This window comes from Arachis stenosperma, chromosome 10 (assembly GCF_014773155.1).
Source record: "Arachis stenosperma cultivar V10309 chromosome 10, arast.V10309.gnm1.PFL2, whole genome shotgun sequence".
Classification (NCBI taxonomy): Eukaryota; Viridiplantae; Streptophyta; class Magnoliopsida; order Fabales; family Fabaceae; genus Arachis; species Arachis stenosperma.
Genome location: NC_080386.1, coordinates 19489680 through 19512373, shown reverse-complemented (window position 1 = coordinate 19512373; position 22694 = coordinate 19489680). Strand labels below are relative to the sequence as shown.

The window sequence follows — 22694 nt, the reverse complement described above, 5'->3', positions numbered from 1 at the left end:
CTAAATGATGCACAGAAGAACTACACAACCACAGAAAAGGAGTTACTTGCAGTGGTTTATGCCCTTGACAAGTTCAGATCTTATTTAGTAGGATCAAAAGTGATTGTGTACACTGACCATGCTGCTCTTAAATATCTACTCACAAAGCAGGATTCAAAACCCAGGCTCATAAGATGGGTGTTGCTTCTGCAGGAGTTTGATATAGAAATAAGAGACAGAAAAGGGACAGAGAATCAAGTAGCTGATCACCTGTCCCGGATAGAACCAGTAGCAGGAGCATCTCTCCCTCCTACTGAGATCTCTGAAGCCTTTCCAGATGAGCAATTATTTGCTATTCAGGAAGCTCCGTGACTTGCAGACAGTGCAAACTATAAGACTCAAGGTTCTCCTTCTGTAACCATGGAGTGGAAGCATGAAGAGCTTCTCTCAAAACACAGTCAAACAGAGCCCCCACAGTCAAACTCTAAGTTTGGTGTTGGGAGGCCACCACCAACTTCTAAGTTTGGTGTTGAACCCCCACATTCAAACTCTAAGTTTGGTGTTGGGAGGTTCCAACATTGCTCTGAACATCTGTGAGGCTCCATGAGAGCCCACTGTCAAGCTACTGACATTAAAGAAGCGCTTGTTGGGAGGCAACCCAATGTTATATTTATTATTTTCCTTTGTTATTTTATGTTTTCTATAGGTTAATGATCATGGGAAGTCACAAATTCAATTGAAAAAGCAGAAACAGAATGAAAAACAGAAAGAAAAATAGCACACCCTGGAGGAAAACCTTGCTGGCGTTTAAACGCCAGTAAGGGCAGCAAATGGGCGTTTAACGCCCAGTCTGGCACCATTCTGGGTGTTTAACGCCAGAAAGGGGCACCAGACTGGCGTTAAACGCCAGGAATGGGCACCAAGCTGGCGTTAAACGCCAGAAATGGGCACCAGCCCGGCGTTTAACGCCAGGATTGGTAGTAGGGGCATTTTTGCTCGCCACTTGGTGCAGGGATGAATTATCCTTGACACCTCAGGATCTGTAGACCCCACAGGATCCCCACCTACCCCACCACTCTCTCTCTCTTCTTTCTTCTTTTGCTCGAGGACGAGCAAACCTTCTAAGTTTGGTGTGGTAAAAGCGTTGCTTTTTGTTTCTCCATAACCATTTATGGCACCTAAGGCCGGAGAAACCTCTAGAAAGAGGAAAGGGAAGGCAAAAGCTTCCACCTCCGAGCCATGGGAGATGGAGAGATTCATCTCAAGGGATGCACTTTTCTCCACAAAACTATTGGGAGCAAATCAACACCTCCCTAGGAGAATTGAGTTCCAACATGGGACAACTAAGGGTGGAGCACCAAGAACATTTCATCCTCCTCCATGAAATTAAAGAAGATCATAGAATCATGAGAGAGGAGCAACAAAGGCAAAGAAGAGACATTGAGGAGCTCAAGCACTCCATAAGATCTTCAAGAGGAAGAACAAGCCGCCATCACTAAGGTGGACCCGTTCTTTAATTTCCTTGTTCTTTATTTTCTTGTTTTTCGAATTTCATGCTTATGTTTATCCATGTTTGTGTCTTGTGATCATTAGTGTCTTAGTGTCTATGCCTTAAAGCTATGAATGTCCTATGAATCCATCACCTCTCTTAAATGAAAAATGCTTTAATCACAAAAAAACAAGAAGTACAGGATTTTGAATTTATCTCTGAAACTAGTTGAATTAGTTTGATGTGGTGACAATACTTTTTGTTTTCTGAATGAATGCTTGAACAGTGCATATGTCTTTTGAATTTGTTGTTTTAAGAATGTTAAAATTGTTGGCTCTTGAAAGAATGATGGAAAAGGAGAACTGTTATTGAGGATCTGAAAAATCATCAATTGATTCTTGAAGCAAAAAAAAAAGAAAAAAGAAAAAAACGAGAAAAAAAAAGAGAGAAATAGAAAAGAGAAAAAGAAAGAGCAAGCAGAAGAAGCCAATAGCCCTTTAAACCAAAAGGCAAGGATAATAAAAAGGATCCAAGGCTTTGAGAATCAATGGATAGGAGGGCCTACAGGAATAACATCCTGGCCTAAGCGGCTAAACCAAGCTGTCCCTAACCATGTGCTTGTGGCGTGGAGGTGTCAAGTGAAAACTTGAGACTGAGCGGTTAAAGTCGTGATCCAAGGTAAAAAGAGTGTGCTTAAGAACCCTGGACACCTCTAATTGGGGACTCTAGCAAAGCTGAGTCACAATCTGAAATGGTTCACCCAATCATGTGTCTGTGGCATGTATGTATCCGGTGGTAATACTGGAAGACAGAGTGCTTTGGGCCACGGCCAAGACTCATAAAGTAGCTGTGTTCAAGAATCATCATACCTAACTAGGAGAATCAATAACACTATCTGAATTCTGAGTCCTATAGATGCAATCATTCTGAACCTCAAAGGATAAAGCGAGGTGCCAAAACTGTTCGGAAGCAAAAAGCTACTAGTCCCGCTCATCTAATTGGAACTATGTTTCTTTGATATTTTGGAGTCTATAGTATATTCTCTTCTTTTTAGTCTATTTTGATTTTCAGTTGCTTGGGGACAAGCAACAATTTAAGTTTGGTGTTGTGATGAGCGGATAATTTATACGCTTTTTGGCATTATTTTTAATATGTTTTTAGTATGATTTAGTTAGTTTTTAGTATATTTTTATTAGTTTTTAGTTAAAATTCACTTTTCTGACTTTACTATGAGTTTGTGTGTTTTTCTGTAATTTCAGGTATTTTCTGGCTGAAATTGAGGGATCTGAGCAAAAATCTGATTCAGAGGCTGAAAAGGACTGCAGATGCTGTTGGATTCTGACCTCCCTGCACTCGAAGTAGATTTTCTGGAGCTACAGAAGCCCAATTGGCGCGCTCTCAACGGCGTTGGAAAGTAGACAACCTGGGCTTTCCAGCAATGTATAATAGTCTATACTTTGCCCGAGATTTGATGGCCCAAACCGGCGTTGCAAATCAGCTTCAGAATTCCCAGCGTTTAACGCTGGAACTGGCATAGAAATTGGAGTTAAACGCCCAAACTGGCATAAAAGCTGGCGTTTAACTCCAGAAAGAGTCTCTACACGAAAATGCTTCAACGCTCAGCCCAAGCACACACCAAGTGGGCCCGGAAGTGGATTTTTCTGTCATTTACTCATTTCTGTAAACCCTAGGTTACTAGTTCACTATTAATAGGATCTTTTGACATTGTATCTGTACCTCATGACACTTTACACGTTTCTTTGTGTACCTTCCACGGCATGAGTCTCTAAACCCCATGGTTGGGGGTGAGGAGCTTTGCTGTGTCTTGATGGATTAATGCAATTACTACTGTTTCTTATTCAATCATGCTTGCTTCCGTTCTAAGATATCACTTGTTCTTAACCCGGATGAATGTGATGACCCGTGACACTCATCATATTCTCAACTATGAACGCGTGCCTGACAACCACCTCCGTTCTACTTTAGATTGAGTAGATATCTCTTGGATTCCTTAATCAGAATCTTCGTGGTATAAGCTAGAACTGATGGCGGCATTCAAGAGAATCCGGAAGGTCTAAACCTTGTCTGTGGTATTCTGAGTAGGATTCAATGATTGAATGACTGTGACGAGCTTCAAACTCCTGAGGGCGGGGCGTTAGTGACAGACGCAAAAGAATCATTGGATTCTATTCCGGCCTGATTGAGAACCGACAGATGGATAGCCGTGCCGTGACAGGGTGCGTTGAACATTTCCACTGAGAGGATGGGAGGTAGCCACTGACAACGGTGAAACCCTTGCATACAGCTTGCCATGGAAGGAGCCTTGCGTGTTTGAAGAAGAAGACAGTAGGAAAGCAGAGGTTCAGAAGACAGAGCATCTCCAAAACCTCAACCTGTTCCCCATTACTGCAAAACAAGTACTTATTTCATGTTCTTTTACTTTTCACAATCAACCCTGATAATTATTGATATCCTGACTAAGATTTACAAGATAACCATAGCTTGCTTCAAGCCGACAATCTCCGTGGGATCGACCCTTACTCACGTAAGGTATTACTTGGACGACGCAGTGCACTTGCTGGTTAGTTGTGCGGGGTTGCAAAAGTGTGATTGCAATTTCGTGCACCAGTGACGTACTTGTGGGGAGGGATAGGGCCCTCCCCTTATATAGTCTGTACTCGAATGGATCCCACATGAGCAGACCCTCTTTCCTGGAAGCTTTCTTTCCAGCTGTCCAGGTGGTTTGGCAAGATAAAGGAAAAAAAAAAGGGGTTGGCAAATTAGAGAACCCGTCAAGCCAGTTCCTGAATACCCAAATCCGACTCGCTAATGGGCTGAACCAGAACAATTATTATTTAAATAATTAATATAAATTATTAGTTAAATAAAGATTTATTTAATGTAATTAATTATTATAATTATTTATTTATTTATTTAATATAATTATTTAAATAATTACATTAAATAATTAAATCATATTTAATTTATTAATAATTATAATAAATAATTTTATATGTAAAGTGTAATTTATATATATCAAGTTAATACATGTCTAAATATTATTGGTTTTTATTCAAAGAGAACAAATCCCTCTGAACCGGATTTCTACAATTTTAAAATATGTGAAAGAAGTCTCTTCTCTTTCGCTCCAATGCTAAAGTCTCCCGTTTACACAGTAAATTAAATGGAGCTCCGATTTTAATTACTGTTGGAGTTGCTCTAAATACTCAATTTGCTCGAATTCAACTTAAGCAGGTTGACAAGTCCAGTCGACCTGTAGCAAGTAAGGTTAATTGCGAAATAGACAGTGTTGCAAGTAAAATAGACTACTTTTATTTTATTCTCACAAGGTTCGTCGTACTCCTTGACGAAATTCATGAAAAAATTGAAATTTGTAGTATCTCTCGACAAACTTTAAGACAATTGTGTCTCCGAATTGGATTTGACATTTGAAGTTCGCCGATGGAGTATGACGAACTTGCTCTCAATGCAAAAAAAATAAAGAAATTGGAAATTAAATATGTCTTAATTTTTTTTTTTTGGAGTTAAAATTTTTTTATTTTATTTTAGAAAAAATGCCAGCTTTTAACTCTATTATTTGTGAAAGTATATATACAATTGAATGGCTACTTTATTACTAGAAATTAAAGAGAAAAGGCAAATTAATAGACACTTTAGTTAACGTAAATGAAGACCAAACATAATTATTTGGAGCCATTTGCATAAGCCCTTGAAACCAATTGGACGGTTAAATGTGGATTCCTATGAACAAAAGCTTCAAACCTAGGCGATGACACAACATGCTCAATGTTCTTAACTAAGAAAACCAACGTTGTCTCCTTCAAATTGTGACTGGAACACACGTCGGCGATCTCAAGCGTCTGGAGTGCATTGGAAGTGTCGAGTGAACTCAGCAAATACCTCTCGCAGTGCCTTAACAAATGTGGGATGGCGTACTTATCGGCGGCGCGCGATAAGGCGTAGACATCCTTTGCGATTGTTTCTTCAGGTAGTGTGCCGCTGTAGAGGAACTCTAGTAGAGATGATAGCTCTTCATGGTTCAGGTCTGGTATGGTTATGGTTTGGTTATTGGGTGCTGCTTTGCATTCATCACACTCAAGCATGTTCTTAAAGATTTCTGATCTTGTTGCCTATATCATCATAACAATTCCACATAACAAAGTCAGATTAATTTTATTGTTATTACTAATATTTAAGAGCAACCTTCGTTATTAGTTAGTTGGATAATAATTTTTCGGTCAATATGTATATATTTTTACTAGAATTAACTATTTATCGATTAATATCACCCAAGTGTCTTTTTGAAATTTTATTTTTAATTCATATTAACATTTAAATCAATATTTGAAAGTTGGCTATAAAAAATTTGATTTCTTATATTTTTTTCATATATTTTTTGTTAATCTATATGCAGATTTTGTGTAATGTAGATTCAAATTATGCTGAAATTCATATATATTCAGAAATTGATAAAATATAACAAAAATTTGGCGTATTAATTAACATCTCACTAAAAAATGCTAGGTCTCTAGAATTTCTTTTAATGTCAAACTATAAAGTAAATCTTCAATTAAATCTTTTATAAGGTAAAATTGTTCTTCTATATTAAAAAATGACAATTACATTTTTTTTTATTGTTTTGAAAGGAGTGTGTGATCAATCTTTTATAAAACTTACAAATTTCTAATAAAGAAAATGATGTTAATACTTAAGAAGTAACTTGAGCAAGAAGCAATAAAGCATGAATGGTGGCATTAAACAGGCAAAAGAAAACAGAGAGAAGCGAACTGACCAATACAGACTTATGTGCAGGTATTGGAAGACCATGGCCACCTGGGCTAACAAGTATATCGGTGTGAATTTGTTCTTTGAAGGCAGAAACAATGCCTCTAAGAAAACCCAAATCCTCCTTTTGTTGATTCAAAATCTCTATCTGCTCTGACCACCATCTAATACAATCATCCAATGTCTGTGCAACAAAAACAAATTGAATGAGTAATTAATTACAAGTAATGAAATTATATATAAAATAACATGAAGTAAATTAATTAGAGCTTGCCTTACTGGAATTTCGCCTTGAAGCCAGAGAACCGTTATTATTGTTATTGGGGTTAGTGTTTTGTTTTGTTTTCTCAGTTTCGAGATTGTTGATCATGTTGATTATGGTCCTTGCTCCTTCATAACAAGCCCCACATATTGAGTTCCTCGGTGGCCTTAATATCAATGGCATGCTTGTGCATACACAACAATCCATATCTATCTTCCTTCTCTTCAATTCAATTCAATAATAAAGATAATATAGCTAAAAAAATGAAGAAGAAAGAGGAGAAGCAGGGGCATATGTTTGGTTCTTCAGAACATTTGGAGGGAGGGGGGGTGCCTATATATATAAATGGTTTCCATCTTATGTTCAACTAATTTAACATAGAAATATTATTATCCTTTCATGCATATATCATCATGCACAATAATGTACAATAATATTAATCTTTTTTTCTATATAATAATAATAATAATAATTGGATACAGAGTTACTAGTCAACTGTGCTTTAAAGCCAAATGAAAATATATTTACAAGAACTCTGATAATCAAGCCAATTCGAGGTCTAAGAAATACAAAAATTACAGTTAGAGTCCGTAATTAGATTAGGAAAAAGTAAAGCCAAATAATGAAAATATTAAACAATGTGAATAATAGATATATCGAATATTCATTTCACTAGATGTATGGATGATTATTTTAATATTAAGATTTAGATAATTAATTTAAAAGTGTAGTGTGTTTGTATTTAATTGGTAGTTATTCATACTGTTTAAGATGGTCATTGTTTACCTAGCACTCCCTTTAGATTAGATATATATTTTTAGACTCAATTTGAATGCTGCAGTGTAACAACGACAATAATAATAAGGGTTAAGTATAATTTTAGTCTTATAAATTGAAAATTTTTTGTCTCCATTTTTTTTCGGACAAAATCGTTTTTAAAATTTAAAATTAAGTTTTAAAATCATTTTTTTACTTAAATATTAAAATTTTGAACCAAATTACCTATAACAAAAAATATTATAAAAGAAAAAAATATAAGAAATAGAGTATTTTTACTCCTGCAAAGGAGAAAGAGAAGAAGAAGAAAAAGTTGTCCACGATCCACCTCTGTCTCTGTCACTTCTGTACAATTTTGATTCATAAGGTAAAGACGATTTTAAAATCAAATTAAACTTGAGGGATGATTTTATATGTAAAAAAAAAGTTGAAAAAAAAAATTTTCAACCTATATATTAGAGACTAAAATCATACTTAACTCTAATAATAATAATAATAATAATAATAATAATAATAATAATAATAAGCATGTGGTAAGAGACAGTGCCTTGAGAATGAGATAGGCTGCTATAGTTTGGTGGGATATCTTTTTAGAGTATAGTGCTTCGTATAAAGAACTTAACAAACAAAAGGAACAAGGGGAAGTTAGGATTGAGAAGACGACTTTCCAACCATACAACAGCAAAAATGAGCATGCAAAAGAGAATCCTTGTAACCACTTTTTGGTATTTTATACTATATCATTAATTATTAATATATGCGGGTTAAATTATTAATTAATTAATGTCCAAAAACGAAATAATTTTTTTTTAATGGCCAGCCTGGAAATGTAATATATAGTACAAGGCGCAATTGGACTTCTGGTAGCATATGATTAAATGGCTAATCATGATGACTACTAATACTTGATATAATTATTATTTGGTACAACAACAGCACCAAAGAGGAATAGAACATAACGTCGAACAAAAAATAAGTCACGTAACTAACTCAAACTGATTTATTTCTTTATTGGCTTCATTGAAACAAATTTCTTAATTTTCAAAGTTGCACATCATATCAATTAGTTTGACTATCAAAGTCAATATATATGAAGTTACCGATTGAGGTTAGATGTTTATAAATGTATGTTTAATTAAAAAAAATATAAAAAAGCATGTTAAAGAAAGAAATCATACTTTTGAAGGATTTTCTTAAAAAGAAAACTTCAGCTGATAAATTGTGCACCAAATTTGTTGGCTAAATGAGGTTACACATTGTGTGAACAACCTTCTCAAAAAATGCGGACAATATCATTAACAAACAAGCCAATAATTTTGGCACGTTATAGGCTACTTTCTAGTTCAAGATTTATAGAGCTACGTTTGTTTACAGAGACACAGGATATTGAGATAGAGATACAGAAATATAAAATTGTGTTTGTCAGAAAAGACATAAACAGAAACAATGTGTCTAAAGTCACTGAATTAATGTACTTTGTGTCCATCCTAACAAGAAGGATACGAAAACACTAACAAGTGATACAATTTATTTTTTATTATTTTTGTTAATTTTTTATAATTATATTTTTTATTATTATATTTTTTGTTTCAAATTTTTTAAACAAAAAAAATAAGAATAAATTATTGAATTTTTATAATTTGTTTTAGTTTATCATGTATTATTTTTAGTGTATTGTCTTATTCTGTTTTCAGAATCAAACACAATCTAGCATCCAAAATTTGGTGTTAAATATATTATTATAGTAAAAATAGAAAATATAATATAAAAGAGGGTTTTTTAATTTTCACATGATCAACCTAATAGAATACACTAATAGAATATACCGAATATACTAAATAAAAAAAATCATTATAATTCCAATATCTTTTATTCAACGTTGCATTTTTTTTATTTTCTGAGAAAATATAGTAGGAGGTCGGATGAAGGGATGTAGAACTTTTTATTGAATAAAAATCTTTTTTGGGTTATGTTTTTTTTTTTAATTTATATATTCTTTTTATTAGATGTATGAATCTTTTTAGGAGAATTTTTGATAAAAAATGATGAAAAATATTTAGTGTGATGTAATTTGTATGACTTAATCTTTATTTTAAAGAAATAATAACTATTTGATTAAAAGTATAATTATCATCCCTCTACAATATTATTTTGATAAAAGTATAGCCGATAAACTGTCACAATCAAATAGTTATATGAATGCTAGATTATACAAGTTAACATCACATGTAAATATTTTTTATTATTATTATTTTTTTTGTGAAAAATTCTCATGGAATGGCTCATGGATCTAACGAAAAGGAAGGATAGGATGTGAATTGTCATTTTCCAATCTTTAAGATATGAATAGTCTAAATTGAAAAAAAAAAGATTTTTTTTTATTTTAGACTTTTGGTGATATGGTATTATATTTTTTTATTATGAACTTCAGTTGATAAATTTTTCTGGATCCAAATATTGAATAGGGATGGTGAGAATTTTGGTCAAATGGTTATAAACTTTTAGTTTTGGTGACCTAAGGGGCCCTAAGGCCATGTTTATGATCTTAATCATCTCATGGATAACCTGAGAGAAAACTGTTGGCCCAATTGGATAATGTAGGCTATCAGGCCCACATAGCAGTTGTTTTTATGTTCATTGGTACAAATGACATCATCTCAACGTCCAAAAAAACAAAATTAGCATCAATCTCGGAAGTGACAAGTGAAGTGAGGCCATTTTCAACATTTTTACTTGAGTAAATAATAATTAGCTGTGACATTCTTTTGGTTCTATTTGCCTCTCATTTATTAGTCCACCTTTTTTTTTTTAATAAAGGGTAGTATGTGTATATAAATTGATTATTTGAGAATGAGGTTAAGCATTTTAATTTGCAGTTTGCTCCTACATATATACTTCACTTCTTCCTCCTCCTTATTTATGTATTTATTTTGTATGATTACACTTGGAATTATGCAATTGAGGAATGAAACTTTATAAAACTAATGCAGAGATTTAATTCTCAGAGAACTTATATACACAAGGACACTTGACAAGCTTGTTAGTAATTAATTTCTTGGCGAAAATGCAGCAATATAACATAGATTCGAATTGAAGAAGCATATATAAATTTTAGAAAGGAGAATGTAGGTCCCATTCAACGAACTCTTTAACATTGGGTGAAGAAGATGGTCTAATTTGAATATCCTCATCAACAGAACGATTCTGATCGTTATTAATATTAGCATAGTAGTGATATGCAGCTGCACCTGATAGAACTGCTACAGTAAAAGCTTGTGCATTCAACCTTCCAAAACATGCAATAAAAACACCATCAATATTCAATAATAATAATAATGTTACTAAGAAGAGTTTAGTTTATAGGAAATTATTGAAGGCGAAGAAGCTACCTAGCATGGATAAGCCTTAGGCTTGGTTTCATACGAGACTTTGTGCGTGCATATGCCATCAGTGATGCTCCAACACCTGTAGCCCACAGTGCCCCTATAGAAACCATAAATAATTTTTATTTAACACAAATTTAATTTTGATATTTTTCAGTTATCTTAACATAATAGATAATTATTTTTATTTACATACAAAATTATTTTATTTTAACAATAGGTCAAAATTAAATTCATTATGTAACATTAAAATTAAAACACGGATAATTTAATTTCGCTAATGTTTTTGGTAACTTACCAATGGTAGTGAGCTTATGCTCTGAAACCCACTGAGCTGGCTTCATGAGAGTTTGAGGAAGGAATGAATTGCTAGTGGTGATGATGAGTGTAAAGAAGAGGGAGCTTATATTTATAGTAGTGTTGTATTGAAGTTGAAATGTGTGGATAAATAGGGATGGCCCCTGGGTTTTGGCGTTGTGTGCTGTTTTGTTGGAAATGGGAACACGGGAAGAGGCTAAACTAGAGGCTTGCTTACGCTGGTTTTGCTTTTGGGTTGTGGGGACGATATGGTCAATTCATCTTTATCATACCACACACACTCCTTAGGCAGCCAACAGATTTTGCCTCCCACTCCAGCCTCAAGTATACTTATTTAAAAGATATCCCTACTTTTAGTTTTAAGCAAAATCTAATAAATAACGAGTAAAAATAAGATTATTATAAATTATAGATTTAATTACTCCGTAATTCTTTGTAATTTTATCAAAATTTTAATTAAGTCTTATATATTTTTTTAATTAAATTTTTATATTATATTTAAATTTATAACTAAATTTTTATCGTGATAAAAAGATTAAAATTAATAGAATATTTTGTTTCAGTTAAATATTAGGCATATTTATTTTGTTTAATGAAATATTTATTTAATTTTAATATTTTTATCATGATAGAGACTTAATTATAAAATTTAATATGGTATAAGATCCTAATTGAAAAAAAAAATATAAAAACTTAATTAAACATTTAGTAAAATTATAGATACTAATAAAACAATTAAACTTAAAGTATAGAATTTAACTATTATGTGTCTTTAAATAACATATTAAAGTTATTACTAGTAGAAAGTTTAAGATATTTTTTTAATCTTAAATGAATACACAACAAATGTATTGAAAATTAAAGTTTATATTTTTTTTTTAGAAAAAAAATTTTAATTGATAACTTTAACTTATATTCTTAGTACACATATTAACTAAATTTTAAATTATATATTAATTACAAATTATTTGAGTTAATATTCAAATTGATTTTTGAAGTTGCATTTACGCCTTAAATTAGTCTTTAAAATTTAATTAATTTAATTTAATTTCAAAAGTTTACATTTATAATTTAAATTAATTCCTTTACTATTTATCGTTAATGTCACGTGTTAAAATATTATTTATCCACGTGTAATAATGTGATGGTATGTCAATAACACATAATAAATCTACATAAACAGTAGTACCACTTAATAGGCCAAATTAGATAAAATATTAGATAAAATAAAAAATATTTATATAATAAAATAAAATTAAAATAAAATTTTAAAAGAGACTAAACTAAAATTTATATATAATTTATATATAAAAAATTAAAATTAAAAGAATCATTATCTTCCTTTGCTACTATATGACTCCGCCCTGCCACTTAATAGAATATAATTTATCCGATTACAGTTTTAAAAATTAATTCAAATTGATCGATTGAATCGTTAACTGATAGGCTAAATAGTACGATATGTAAAAAAAATCATCCAAATATAAAATCGAAGTTGAACTGAATTGAGAACATGGTTGGTTTTTGTCAAAACGTAAAACAAATGGTGTGTTTTAGTATTTAATTTCTTTTACGGAAAAGCTCTGCATACAAGCCATTAGGGCTTGTATGCTTTACAAGTTTATTAAATCATAAATTTAAGATACTCGCTCCTCCAGTTACGTTGATTACACGCGCTATATAATATGCCGCGTATATCTAACTTCCAAATTTAAAATATTTGTTTCCTTTTTCGTTTTCGTTATTTTGAGATTTGGTTGTTCTTCTTCTCGCGCGTTTTCGCTCATTCTTCTCCATCGATCTTTTCCTCTTCTTTTCTCACTGGTATGTTCTTCGTTTACGTTCTCTTTTTCTCTCTCTGCAACTCGAGCTTCGTTTTCTCTGCTGATTTGTTGTTTTCTGAAATCAAAGTTCGAACTCGTTTTGAAGATAATGGATCCTTCAAGCTCAGATTCTGCGCTGAATCCAGGCGATGTGGATTATGAATTTGAATCTAACGAAGTTCCTGAGGTTTGATTTACAGTAATTTGTATAGCATTGTGTAGTTTAATTATCTGGAATTTATAGCAGACGCTCGGGTGTAGATGAATCTCTTCTTTGGGTGTATTTTAGCTATAAGTGTGGGTGTATATACACTTTACTGGTTTTTTGTTATTTTTAATTGAGTTGTTGTTGTTCAGTTGTATTATATGTATTATATCAGACATGATTGTGTGTGTTTTTAGTTTTTGAGATCGTGTATTCTGCAGTCTGTGTATTCACAATTTATGGCTTTAAAGGTCATTCTGTAGTTGAGTTGTTTCGGTTCGGGTGTATCATATAAGACATGATTGGGTGTATTTGTATCATATCTATGGGTGTATTCACAGTTCTGACACGGTTTATTGTGCAGCCTCTCTCTGTTGTTGATGACGAGCTTGTTCCGAAGGTCGGAATGACCTTTAGGACCCTTGAAGATGCCGGAAAATTTTACAGGAACTACGCCAAGGCTGCAGGTTTCTCTACAAGAGTTCGGTGCACAAATAGGAAGGGAAACGAGATTAAGAATCAACTGATTACATGTAGCAGAGAGGGAAAATGGAAATCTAAAATATCTCCAACCGAGAAGACCAATCCGACAGCCGGTTTAAACTGTCCTGCAAGAATTTATATACACACATTGAAGGATGTCGGTGCTTGGATCATTTCAAAGGTTGTGCTGGATCATTCACACCCCTGCTGTCCAAGCAAAGCAGAGATGCTCAAACAGCACAGGGAACTAAGCATGTCCATTCGTCGTACGATAGAGAATAACGACGAGGCCGGTATCAGACCAAGCAAAACCTACCAATCATTTGTTGCGGCTGCCGGGGGTCACCGCGAGTTAAATTTCATCGAAAAGGACGTGAGGAATTACATTACCAGGGAAGTGCGGAATGTTTCCGAACAAGAAGATGCAAAGGAATTCGGAAAATATTTGTTAAGGATGAAAGAGAAGAATCCGAATTTCTTTTTTGAGCTCCAACTCGAGGAGGATCAATCGATTAAGCTGGCCTTTTGGGCCGACGCAAGAAGCAGAGCGGCCTGTGAGTATTTCGGAGACGTCATTTCATTCGACACCACTTACAATACAAACAGGTAACAAACTGTCCCTTTTTATGATGCTAAATTAATTTATTTTTACTAATCCGCAGCAGAGGTGTATATTGGCCGTGTCATTGGGTGTATTCTAAGCATTTTGTTGGGGTGTACCTAATGATTTTGCATTCTGGACCATGGCAATTCGTTTCAGGTATAATTTGGTCTGTGGTTCTTTTGTCGGGGTGAATCACCACGGCCAGTCAACACTTCTCGGATGCTCTTTGATGAAGAACGAAGAAATTGAATCATTCAAATGGTTATTTCAATGCTGGCTTCGTTGCATGGGAGGAAACGCTCCGAAAGGGTTTCTCACCGATCAGTGCGCATCAATGAAAAGGGCTCTAGAGGCCTGTATGCCAACAACAGTTCACCGCTGGTGTATTTGGCACATCATGAAGAAGATTCCAAGCAAATTAAACGGGTACAAGGGACACGCCGATATCGAACAAGAAATGAGCCATGTTGTTTGGAACTCTCACAGCAAAGACTCATTCGATAGGAATTGGAACGATTTTCTGGTGAATTTTGGTCTTGCGGACAACAAGTGGCTCTCAGGTAATGTGTTTTTAAATTCTGCAGCAGAGGTGTAAATTGTACTGTCTCTCGGGTGTATTTTACTGTGTGTGTTTGGGTGTATTATGCAGATCTGTACGAAGACCGTCACATATGGGTTCCTATCTATCTGGACTACCACTTCTGGGCAGGGATGAGAAGCACACAAAGGAGCGAGAGCATGCATTCATTTTTTAACAAGTACATCACTCGTAACAGCTCGCTCATTCAGTTCGTCAAACAGTACGATAATTGCCTCGGAAGCAGGGAGCAAGCAGAGAGAGAATCAGATGCTGCAGATTTTCATACGGTCATACCATGTGCAACCAAATCCCCCATCGAAACTCAGTTTCAAGATGCGTACACCCAAGCAAAGTTTAGGGAAGTCCAAGCCCAATTGAGAGGAAAGGCTAATTGCATCACCAGATTAAAGAATTCCGCTCTAGGCTATTCAGTATACGAAGTCGGAGAACAAGTTTCCAGCTCAATATTGGACAAGTTCGCGGTTACCTACGACTCAGTTGCAGCCGAGGTAAAATGCCAATGCTTATTATTTGAGTCGAGAGGGATACTGTGCCGTCACGCACTAAGCGTGTTAAGCTTCGAACAAGTAAGCCAAGTGTCCGCTAGGTACATACTGGAACGATGGAGCAAGAAGGTAAAGAGGCGACACACACACATCAAGAGCAGCCACGACGAGCCACTAATGGAGCCAAGAAGCAAGAGGTTCGACCAACTGGTTTTTCGTTCGCAAAATATATGCGAATTTGCCTCCGAATCGGAGGAGCTGACTGCAATTCTGCACCGTGCGTACGATAACGTCATGGCCGAGATAGAAGCATTAAAAGCCAAAAGGAAGGGGACATCTTCTTTATCCCACGAAGACGCCAACTTGGAATCCGTTAACGAGCTTCAAAGCCCGCCAAGGATTCGAACAAGAGGACGTCCAAAAAACAGGCTAGGTTCAAAGCTGGAGAAACAGATTGCAAATGCCACAAAGAAGAAGAAGACGAAAGTTTTAAGCGAGGTAAATGTAATGTTCTTTAAATCTGTGGCGATTGAGTTTATTTTTCTAGTTAATTGTTTAGCTAATGCGTGAGTGTTATATTCAGATAAACCTGTTTGATGCTGCATCAGCGGCGCATTCAAGTAGCAGCCAATACCAGGGACAAGTTATAAATTATCAGTTCAGGGTACCAGCAGCAGGGGATAACTCTTTGGGTGTATAGTTATAGGGAGTATGGGTGTAAAATCCCTGTTACCTTTGGGTGTATTTTTGTTAATAGACAATTTACATATAGACACATATATAGATACATATAGAACAAAAGCTGTAAAAATTCACAGGTTATGGGCGTATATTTCAGTTGATGTTTTTTTTTTCATATTTTAGTAGTTGTAATTCATTCATTTTGAATACTGCACAGACAATTGGGTGTATATTTTTACTCAAGCTCGGGTGTATTATTAGACTAGCGTTGGGTGTAACAATTTATAATATGCGTATGCCTTGATTTTTTGCTTTATGTTTTACCACCTGTAATACAGTTTTTAAATACATCACAGACAGTTTATCAGCACAGATAGTTTAACTATGGGAAAAAATATACATTGAATAAATTGAATGGCAAACATTTACATCATTTGTTCAATTTACAAACTACCCAGTTTCTATATCCTCAGAATTAATCTGACAGAACGGACTCAATAATACAGAGGATGGCTTCGACAGCCTTATAGCACTACTCTCTCTAATTGCCTGATCTCTCTGTCTATTCAACTCACTAAATAGTATCCGGGAAGCATATTCCACTCTGTAGTGGTCCACCTCCTCCTACAATTAAAAAGTATGTTATGTTTAAACAGAAATATTAAATCAGTAAAGTAATACAGAGTTATATACTTCTAAAGACAGTTACCTGTGTCCAGTTATCCCATTCATACTTCCCCTTTTTAATGTTTTCCGGCTCTATTAACTCAAGCCACTTCATTACGTAAATAGCGCAGTCATAGCTGAAAACGAAGAAAATAAATTACAAATCTCATTTAGGAAAGTTTAAGGTTCAGAGTCACAAATCTATACCTTGTTTTTTGGCCTGAAATTTTAACATATGGGGCTTTAATTTCCTTCTCCTTCTCGCCTTTCTCGAGAGGTTTCCCGCCGGCATGTGCTATCAATCTCGAAAATACATATCCCTTAAATACCAGAACAAGTCAGTAATACACCCGAGTCAATTGACAAGACACACCCAACTTAATATGGAATATACACCCAACTCAACTTTCAAAATAGACCTAGTTATTAAAGTAAAGAAGACAGAGGGAACTTACAGTGAATTTATTAATTTCCTTTCTCTCAGGGCTTGGAGCTTTTTTGTGTAGCGGGTCAAGTATTTGACATTTCCGCGTTCTTGTATTTATTAGCCACAACCACCAATGTCCCGAGTGGCAAACAGGAGCAAAAATCTGAAGGATTGCCACATTTCAACAGTCTGTTATTTCATTTGGCATATAAGTAAATAAGCGTACTAACAAATTTACGAAACAAAAACTTACATATGGATGCGAACTTAATTTTTTCCTATCTATGAAGGGAATGAAATTGGGGTAGGCTTCCACCCTGAATTCTCTGTTCGTTTTTGGAGATATGAATTCCCCCTTTGGGTGATCAGAAAGTGCCATGCTCTGCAAGAATTGCAATACAAGAAATGAAAACATGAACATAAACAACTTACACCCAATGTAAGCTAAAAAAATACACCCAAACCAATGCATAAAATACACCCAAAGTTTGTAGAAGTAACACTTACCACAATATCTGGGGGGAGACAGTATATTTGTGCATGAAACCTCTTTTCCTTTTTCTGGTTTAGGATGAGGCAGATGGCAGATACAACCTAGAAATCAATTTTAAATTAATAACCATTGCAGTTGACTTTGGTGTAAAAACATTAATGTTAGTCTAAAATTACCTGACATTCTATATCACTGTTTGCCTGGAGGGATGCAAGTTGCGTTCTCGTCAAAATGTACTCTCCTTGGCCAGTCACAGTGCATATCTCCTCAAACTCGTTAGTATCGCCCTTTGCATCTTCCTTCAGTCTCGTCGCCCAGATGTAGCACTTTTCTCTCATATCATCCGGAATTTGATTTGTCCCCCCCGGTGTTTCAAACTTAGCAGAACTTTCTCCCCCAGTCTCCCTCCGAATTTGCGGACTTTCGTCTTTTCCCTTTGACGCACTGCCTGCTATCTTTTGGACCAAACTGTCCAATTGTTCTAGCATAGTTGCAGTTCCTGGAGATTTTTCCCTTTCTGTCTCCTGCGTCGATGCCCCATCCTGGCTTGAATCTGTCAATCCGAGGCTGAATGATGGCATCCCCGGATCTGTTTTAGGAGCATAGCTTGCTGTCCGTGCCATCATCAACAGGGCAGCAGCGTCCTCGGCGTCTGGATGACTGCATCATTATGTACAAGAATAAGAGTAAGAATAAGAATATACGGACGACAAGCAAAGATTGATTCTAGTCTAATTAACTTACATTTTTGTTGGAGCTGGGGGAAGCTTGGGTGTTGTTTCTTGAAGTTGTTTGGGGGTTTCAGGAGTGCTGCACAGTTACACAAAATCGATAAGGAAGAGTATACACCCAAACTCTTAGCAAATATACACCCAAACCCTAAACAAATATACACCCAATACTATTTTCTTACGTTTCTCTAGCCCCTTCAATCTGTAGCATAGGGGTTGGTTCGGAATCTGCGTCAGTGGTTGTTTGCTGGGATGGCGGCACAAAAAATTGGATCGGGACTCTAAACAAGTATAAAAATGAAAGGTTAACAACGTATTTGAAAATAATAAGGTTATAAGGTTGAAATATTCTTGGATAACTTACATTGCAAGCGCTTCCGACGGCGTTTGTTCCCTAACAACCATCATATTTGGATCATCCGGAGTCAACCTAAAATACACGCAAAGAAGTTCAAAAAATACACCCGAACAATTCAAAAAGAAGACGGGCTTTGTTTTTTGAGAACTTACATAATTGCAGTTTTTGCTTTTTTTTGCTGCCTTTTTTTTCTTGAATAAAATAATAAAGGGCTTTTTTTTCTAAAAAAAATATATACAGAATTAGAAGTAGAAGTTATTAGAAGAACAAAAGTAACGGTTATTTGAAAGAGAAATTACATGCTCTGAGACGGCTGTTTTACACTACTCTGTTCTGTGGGTCCTTGAGAGGAAGGATCATCACTTCCCAAGTTCACAGCCGGTAATCTGAACAGATTTCATGTTATTCAAACGAAATATAAGTCAAACTTAGTAAACAAGATACACCAAACTTGATCCACAAAATACACCCATATTGTTTCACAGAATACATCCAAATCACGATAACAAGATTTTATTAAATAATAAAGCTTCTTACGTTTCAGAGGACACATAGCGATCTTCTGTCGATCCCAGGTCAGGCTGGTTGTCCCTGCGAAACAAGATACAATTATTAGCAAACAAAAGACACCAAAATCTCAAATACACAGCACAGCAAGACATACCCCTCTGCAGCAGATTTATGAACATTTCCCCCTAGCAATTCATCAAGTTCGTCACTTGATATTTCATATGTCTCACTACATTCATAAAATAAGACGTTAATAAAAATAATTACGATGATAGACCATAGGATAGCTTACGAGGTACTGTACCCGTCAAAGTATTGATCTTCTTCAGGAGGTGAATCCTCCACAACTACTTTTTTCTTTTTTTGTGGTGTTCTGGGTGGAAAAAAAAAACAGTACCAATCAAAAATAAAAAATTAATTTTATCACAGAATTTTATCCAAAGAAGTGCTTACTCTTTTGGAGTTGTTTTTGTTTCTTTCTTTTTCTTCTCCTTCTCCGCAGGAGATGATTCTTCGCTCCTATAAGTCAATAACAGACGCTTCAGTTAATACACGAAATCTTTATAACGAAGCCAAAAGAAAGGAGTAATAATTTCAGGACATTACTCGTCACTTGGTTCAGATTCAGATTCTGAATCAGAATCCGACTCCTCTTCCCTCTGCTTTCTTTTTCTTGAGTCCATTCTGCAGGCAAACAATCATCATTTAGAACATACTAAAAATACACCCAATTGAATTCACGAGACACACCCAACTGAGTATACAATATACACCCAACGCAGCAAAAGAAACACACCCTGCTTAATAAGCTACATACACCCAACGTGGACAAACAAAATACACACAAACCCTATAAAGAAATTACACCCAAGTATGGTACTTACTTTTTCCCCTTTTTGACGGGGTGTTTAATTCCCGAATCCTCCGAGTCTTCTTGAGCCTCAGACTCAGAGGTAGAAGTGTCACTCTCGGTAGTTTCTGTCTCCGAAGACGATGTTGAGCTCGCCTTCCTTTTTTTTGTTTTTTTTATTTCCTGTTCTTTTTGTTTTTTTTTTGTTTTTTTGTCATTTTTTCTTTTGTCTCTGCCAAATTCAGAATCCCCTGAAACATGAGATATTTTAGTTAGCACCATTAGGGTAAATAAAGTACACTAACTTATTATGATTACTCACCAAAGTTTCCTCTCTCTCTTCATTCATTCTTTTCACCAACTGCTCCTTAGTCCAGTTGGCAATCCATGGCTTTGGTGGTCTTTCACCCCTGTTGTTGTGTTTGTTTTTTGAAAGGTGAAAGTAGATTATCATCAGGGCGAAGAGGCAGCCATTGATTGCCTTCTTCTTCTTCTCTTGGTAGTCTGTTATGCCCCTGATCATGAAGGTCAAGACATGCCCCCCCCCCCAGTTTCTGTCCTCTATGCCCTCCATCTCAAAAATCGGGACCAGGTGCACCGGCGATATTTTGTTTATCGTCGTTGGCAAAAGGAACGCCATCTGTATGTAGAGGATGAATATCCTCTTGAACATCAGGCGTTCCTCTTCGTTGCCAACGCCGATTTCCATCATTTCATCGGTAAGACTTTTGAGGGTCTTACCCTGGAATCTTTTATAAATTATTTTGTCAGATTCAGAAAGTTTCTTGTAGTCAACTTTCTCAGGAAATAGATTTCCTACAAAAAGGAAAACAACAAAGCAACCAAGTCAGTTCAGATACACCCAAGCATCAGGTTAATATACACCCAAGCAACAACTTAATATACATATATAATTTTGAGCTAATTACCTGTTGCATTGATGCCAAGCGCATCACCTATTTTTTTTGGGGTTATATGGAAAGAACCATATCCTGTCCTCAGTTTGTTCTCCCCAAGTTTGAAGTTTTTTGCCAACTCTCTCAAGAGTTGGTGATCCACCCTCAGTGGTGGGATGTGCATCAACCCACCGAATCCAAGATCCCTGACAATGGCCTTCTTCTCCTCAGTCATGTTTCTGAACTTATCATTCAGGAGATGTGTGGCACATTTGAGGTCTTTGGTTTGGTTTCTTGCTGCCATTTTCTCTGAAACTAAAAATACACCCAAAGACATCAGTAATATACACCCATATATATGACTCAGATACACCCATTGATAACAACTAAGATACACCCATTGATAACAGTAAGATACACCCATATATATGAGTCAAGACAGCCAGATATTCGCAAGATACACCCATTCATAACAGTGAGATACACCCATAGATATTATTCAGATACACCCAACAATGTCAAACAATATACACCCATTCATTACAGTGAGATACACCCATAGATATTATTCAGATATATCCATATAGATATCAGACAGATATCACTCAGCCATGCTTGAATATAAAGCCACATTACAAGGTTAAGCAGTTTACACCCCCGAATCTACGGAATAAACCCCCAAAAATCAAGAAAAATAGCAGGAGAACTTAGAATAACAACGTAAACGACGTAGAACTTAGAAGAACGACGTATAACAAAGAAGCAACAGTAACAGTAAACCCTAGCAGAACGACGTAGAAGAAAAGTAAAATATACAGTATTTTAATGCACTTACGTTGAATATTCTTGGTTTGTTTTTTCTTCAGATTCTTCTTCACAGAGAGGTTGATGGTGTTTCGATGCAGTTTTCGAACTACGATTTCTATATTTTGAAAGTTGATTTTCGCTCGAAAATGAGAGGGTTTCGTTGTTTTGAAAGTGCATTGAGAAATGGAAGAAGTGGAAGAAGTGGAAGAGTCTCCCATACGTAACCGTTCGAATGCTGAGCGCGTGAGTTGGACGCGGCATCTTATCTCTCTTTCATGCGCGTGTTTCGTGTTTGGGCTGGGCCTACTTGGTTGCTTGTATGCTTGTATGTGTAGCAGGCCCGTTTCTTTTAAGAGTAAATTATTAAAATAGTATTCAAAAATTTAAACTGCTAACAAAATAAATAACTCCAAAAGATATTAATGATAAATAAATTCTCAAAATATTTAAAATACCGACAAAAAGAATTAAATATTAAATATATATTTTAAAAAAAAATTTAAAATTTAAATTTTAATGTAATTATTTGTAAATATTATTTAAAAAAAAGATTTTTTTTATTTTAAAATTTGATATTTTTTGTCAAAGTGATTTTTTAAAAATTTTTTATTTTGAATGACAATTTTTTTTGAAAAAAAAATGTAAAGATCAAATTTTATTTTAATTTTTTTATATTTTTTAAATATTTATTTAAATATTATCATAAAAATTCAAATTAATTAAATAAATTATTTACTAAATATAAAATTTTTTATTACTAATAAAAATATAATACTTATTAATTATTTTTGTTTGGTCAGAGATTGAACAATCTCTAATCAATCCCCCGCTATGAACCAAGTTCATAACACACCCACATTACACCACACATTTATTGGGTTTGGTAAAACTTTTTGAAGAGGTGCTTGTGCTTTTGTTTTTTAAAAGCACAAGTACCTTATTTTACGTTTGGTAAATTAAAAATTCAAAGTATTCGTGCTTGTAATTTTTAAAAGTTAGAGGTACTTTTGAAGGCATCTAAAATTTTTTTTTTAAAGTTAACTTATGCTTATTAAAATTA

At 34.8% G+C, this 22694-nt stretch overlaps 2 protein-coding genes and 2 long non-coding RNA genes across 4 annotated transcripts; all 4 read right to left on the bottom strand.

The window, feature by feature from the left end:
• Positions 1 to 5052: 5052 nt before the first annotated feature.
• LOC130956454 (BTB/POZ domain-containing protein At3g56230-like) lies at positions 5053 to 6828 on the bottom strand. Its single transcript, XM_057883503.1, has 3 exons — positions 6549 to 6828; positions 6282 to 6458; positions 5053 to 5619 (listed from the first exon to the last, which is right to left on the bottom strand). The coding sequence occupies exons 1-3, from the start codon at positions 6741 to 6743 to the stop codon at positions 5173 to 5175; spliced, it is 819 nt and encodes a 272-aa protein (XP_057739486.1). The 5' UTR covers positions 6744 to 6828; the 3' UTR covers positions 5053 to 5172.
• Positions 6829 to 10170: 3342 nt separating this feature from the next.
• On the bottom strand, positions 10171 to 11088 carry LOC130957985 (uncharacterized). Its single transcript, XM_057884855.1, has 3 exons — positions 10995 to 11088; positions 10703 to 10796; positions 10171 to 10599 (listed from the first exon to the last, which is right to left on the bottom strand). The coding sequence occupies exons 1-3, from the start codon at positions 11038 to 11040 to the stop codon at positions 10425 to 10427; spliced, it is 315 nt and encodes a 104-aa protein (XP_057740838.1). The 5' UTR covers positions 11041 to 11088; the 3' UTR covers positions 10171 to 10424.
• A 6239-nt stretch (positions 11089 to 17327) lies between these two features.
• Positions 17328 to 17693, bottom strand: LOC130954990 (uncharacterized). The gene is made up of 3 exons (XR_009076546.1): positions 17659 to 17693; positions 17497 to 17583; positions 17328 to 17371 (listed from the first exon to the last, which is right to left on the bottom strand). It is a non-coding gene; the product is annotated as an uncharacterized LOC130954990 (long non-coding RNA).
• Positions 17694 to 18276: 583 nt separating this feature from the next.
• Positions 18277 to 18610, bottom strand: LOC130955068 (uncharacterized). Its single transcript, XR_009076575.1, has 3 exons — positions 18578 to 18610; positions 18396 to 18494; positions 18277 to 18292 (listed from the first exon to the last, which is right to left on the bottom strand). It is a non-coding gene; the product is annotated as an uncharacterized LOC130955068 (long non-coding RNA).
• Between the last annotated feature and the right edge of the window lie 4084 nt (positions 18611 to 22694).